Here is a 4,442-nt window from a genome sequence, read left to right on the forward strand (position 1 = left end):
CCTTACAGCTGCTCACTTAAATTGGCTGCATGAGCCTGCATTAATATAATTCAAATATGTGAAGCGGCGCTATCACCCAACAAGTAAACAAATAATATGTGCAAAATACAAATATTATAGTGAACAATACTACTGTGAGAGAAAAAAACAACAAAAAAACATATATATATATATAATAGTTCTCCTTTAAATCTTCTAGTCAACTGTTTGTGTGAATCACCAGGTGATAATCTAAAAAAAACTCCAAACGACTAATAAAGTAGCAAACGTCCTGTGTCAGTGTATAAAACACATCATTTAAAATTGAAATCTTTGATCTTCACGTTCATGCAATCTAGACCAATGCCACCATTAACATACTATCAAATAAATATTTCTAAAACAACCAAAACTACTATTCCATGGCACTTAACGTGTGTGTGGGAGCTGTGCGAAGTGCAAAATGAAATAGGAATAGACTAACAGCCTGCACCTATGTACACATTCTCCTATCTCTATGTGTATGCTATGAAAAATAAATGGCACAATCAGGAGTATTATGATGGTTCTCAATAATGGACCAGATGGATCCACTGGCCCTGTTTGCGGAAACCCCATTAATTTAAAACAAATATACACAATCCATTGGAACACACACTTTTTTGGGGGATTGAAAAAAATTAAACCGCATTGGAGAGGGATTAATATAGTAAGGGACTTATCCAAAAAATAATCCTTTTGAAAACATAAACCCAATACATTGGTACCTAATGGTCTTAATGTAGAGTTTGATTTAAATAGTTTTATTAGTGATTTTTAATGTGGGTTCCAATGGATTGTCTATATTTGTTTTAAATTAATGGGGTATGTAGAGCTGCTTTCCATAAAAAGGGTTAAAAGAAGGAGTGAGAAGACTTTTATGATGGGATAACACAGCCCACGGCACTACATTGCACTATTTTAATAAGTCCTCAGGAGGACTTCTTAACATTGTGACTCTTCTGTGTGTAATTTCAGATGCAAAGGAATGTCACAGATTTGATATAGGTGTGTAGATTATATGTCTTTTTGCAATTGGTATGCATCTGATCACAAATACTTAAAGGAGAACTATGGGGGTCAGTGTTTTTCCCCATAGTTCTCCTTAGGGTAACGGGAGGACACAAACTAGTGTCCTCCCGTTACCCTAAGCTCAGTATACCGCGAGCTACAGCTCGCGGTATACTGAGATGCCGCAGCCGGAGCGGATCCCGACGTAGATGACGGGATCCGCCCAGCTGCGTGAGTGACAGCTGGCTCTGCCTATCTAGAGGCAGAGCCAGCTGTACCCGCCCCCTCCACCGTCCGTTCCGCCAGTCAGCGCTGGCAGATCAGAGCGGGGAGAGGGGAATCCAGCCCCTCCCCCTGTCACGGCAGAGAGCCGTGACAGGATCGAGAGGTGAGCGAACCTGGTATGTGTTCGCTCACCTCCCGATCTACTGAGCCGACCTGTGACAGTCTCATTGTCACAGGTCGGCTAAAACTATGAGGTGAGTGGAAATCACTCATCTCATAGTTCTCCTTTAAGTGTTGCAGCAGTGGCGGGAAAATTATGCAAACGCGGTAATAATCCTTTGCGTTTATTTAGCCTTATTTTACAAGATGCGACTGCAAGAAAAAAAGACACAAAGCCTTTGCTAATTTCCCACCTAATGTAATTTTTCAGTGTGTATATATCTGCTCCAACATTGCCTGGCAAGCCAATGCCAATTTCATAGGTTTGTGCAGAATTCATGAATTCTATGCAGCCTTGTGTATGAATTTGGTGCAAAGAACACAATATTCCTGTAACCATGAATGTGAGACAGGCTATTTATGCCAAAAAGTACTTGGTCTTACTTTGCATCACTTTTCTTATTCTTTCTACTGAACTCTTAGGCCCCGTTCCCACTGCGCGATATGCAAATCGCGCGTTTGTCGCGCGATTTGCATATTGCGCGACATCGCGAGATTTGCCGCGCGATGTCGCGTTCAAGCTTGCATTGAGCAAGCTTGAATCGCGGCTAAATCCGCTCAAAAAAGGGTCCTGCTGTAGCGACACACGACCCGCTACAGCAGGACCCTTTGCCCCATTGGATTGCATTGGAGCGCGATATCGCGCGGTAATTTGCTGCGATATCGCGGGAATTACCGCACGATAAATCGCTCAATGTGAACGGGGTCTTACTGAACTGTCAGAGTTTGTTTATTGAATATGTCGCTAGCACTGCACCATAATGAAATATGGTGCAAATAAGAACTTCTTGAATTTGTAGCAAGAGTGGTAGAGGTCTTGAAAAATGGTGCAGCATGTTTTAGAATTTGGTGCAGATATTTGTTAGGTTGCACTAATGACAGAATTTTGGTTCAGTGCCTGTTCACAGGACGTCTGTTTTGTGTGCTGACCTGATTCGTACGCTCCTGCACTCAAAATGCATCCCACCGTATCCCTATGTGTTTTATGGGCTAAAGTTCTCACGTGCGCAGTCCGTTCAGGTTATGACAGAAAAATACTGCATGTCACATTTTGTACGGTCAGGAAACGCAAACGCGTCAAAACCGCACTGCACTGCAGTTAACATACTAACAGCCCCACTCCAGGATTTTTTTTTTTACTGGAACGCATCAAAAACGCGGCCAAAACGCACTGCATCAGTAGCACCGCGTCTGCAGATCCGGACCTGAAACTCACGTGAACAGGCCCTTAAACACACTATTGAATTCCCCTGATGGCTGCTAGATGATTAATTGTACTGTGACGAGTACTCTTAAAAACTCAGGTTGGACGGTTAGACCAAGCACAGCTGCAAAATTTTGTTGAAAGCATTAGTAATTATCTGCATAACTATGCTGGTAGCCAACTTATGTACTTTACCATAAACATATGCGAACATTATACTGTATATCCTGTGTTTCATCCACACACATTACAGCTCAATCAATTCTGGCTGTTACCAGAATGTTTCATTGACTTGCATTTGTGGGGGTGCTAATGATACACTTCTACGCCCGTTACGCCTCAGGCAAACAGCAGTAAAATGTATTGTCCGCATACTAGTGACATTGAGTGGATCTATGTGCCTTGTTTCTGTCCCCTGTGCAAGTGCCCGTTGCCTGTGCGGAGAATGTAGCGTTTCCCAAATTCTCCCCGTTCATCACTTCACATATCCCGCCCCGCCCACAACAAGCAGCCATCTTGTCCAGAGAGGGGACCGGACTCGGCCATATACCGTAGTAGGCTCTAGACCGAAATCTGCAGGAAAAGCCTAAGGGATTGAAGGAGGTGGTAGACACGTATCCAATAAACGTTCTCTGAGGGAACTTTATGGAGCACAGCCATTGCGCCGAGCTGCCAAGCGGTAACCTGTACTGACACCACCGGGGAATAGATCAGCAGGCTCTGATTCATCCGGCTGGACCGGAGTGGTGACATGAGCTAGTAGTAGCCAATGTTCCGAAAGTGGGTCCCGACAACTAGATCAGTGCCAAGGGGTGGCAGAGAGCTGGGAGTTCCCAGCCTCCGCCACTGGTGTCTGCACTATGGCCTCCAACTGCAGCAGCTCCGCCGTGGGCAGCGCTAGCAAGACCAAAACCAAGAAGAAGCATTTCGTGTGTCAGAAAGTAAAGCTCTTCCGAGCCAGCGAGCCCCTCCTGAGTGTGCTGATGTGGGGGGTCAACCACACGGTAAGTAGGGTTCCTTGGCTGTGTGTTGCATGGTGATAGACACACGAACGTAAGTTAGGATTATTTTATATATGTCGCCGTACATCGATCTGCCTACTTTTGTGCTATTTATGTACCTGTACTTAAAATGCATATGTTATTGTTAATTTTTTTTATTGCATGTATGAGTCATGTCTATCTATGTGATCTATCTCTGTGTACCTATAATACATTATATCTGTTTGCATTTGTAATACATCTTTATGTATCTGCCCCTGCAATACATGTCTGTTTTCTTACCACTGTGCTACATATATCTGCACTTATTGTACACATCTATTTATGTTTCATCTCTTTTATCTCTACAATACCTATATGTTTACTTACATCTGTGTCCCATTTCTTTATATTAACCTATACAACACATCTCTTTCTCTATCTGTATTATTTATTTAACCAGTTGACATCCGGGGTGTTAAACCCCCTTCCCATCCAGGCCATTTTTCAGTATTCAGCGATGCGGTACTTTGACTGACATTTATTCCGTCATGCAGCGCTGTACTGAAATGAATTTTATACCCTTTTTTGGGGACACATAGAGCTTTATTTTTGTGGTATTTAATCACCACTGCGGTTTTTATTTTTTAATATATTAAGGAAAAATTACAGAATTTTTTTAAAAAAGTTCCCCCTATATTAAATTCTAAAACATTTATAATTACCCAATTTTTTGGTAAAATGTAAAAGACGGGGTCACGTCGGGTAAAGAGACACCAAACATG

The 4,442-nt window shown here is 42.6% G+C and overlaps 1 protein-coding gene across 1 annotated transcript in view; it reads left to right on the forward strand.

The window, feature by feature from the left end:
- The first annotated feature begins 3,363 nt into the window (after positions 1-3,363).
- Positions 3,364-4,442, forward strand: part of LOC108802648 (phosphatidylinositol 5-phosphate 4-kinase type-2 beta-like) — a 54,215-nt gene continuing 53,136 nt past the window's right edge. The window contains exon 1 of the mRNA XM_018574504.1: positions 3,364-3,681. Within this exon, the coding sequence (XP_018430006.1) occupies positions 3,538-3,681 (144 nt within the window). The 5' untranslated portion in view covers positions 3,364-3,537. The remainder of the gene's footprint in view (positions 3,682-4,442) is intronic.

Source organism: Nanorana parkeri, unplaced genomic scaffold, assembly GCF_000935625.1.
Source record: "Nanorana parkeri isolate BGI_ZX_2015 unplaced genomic scaffold, ASM93562v1 scaffold3007, whole genome shotgun sequence".
Classification (NCBI taxonomy): domain Eukaryota; kingdom Metazoa; phylum Chordata; class Amphibia; order Anura; family Dicroglossidae; genus Nanorana; species Nanorana parkeri.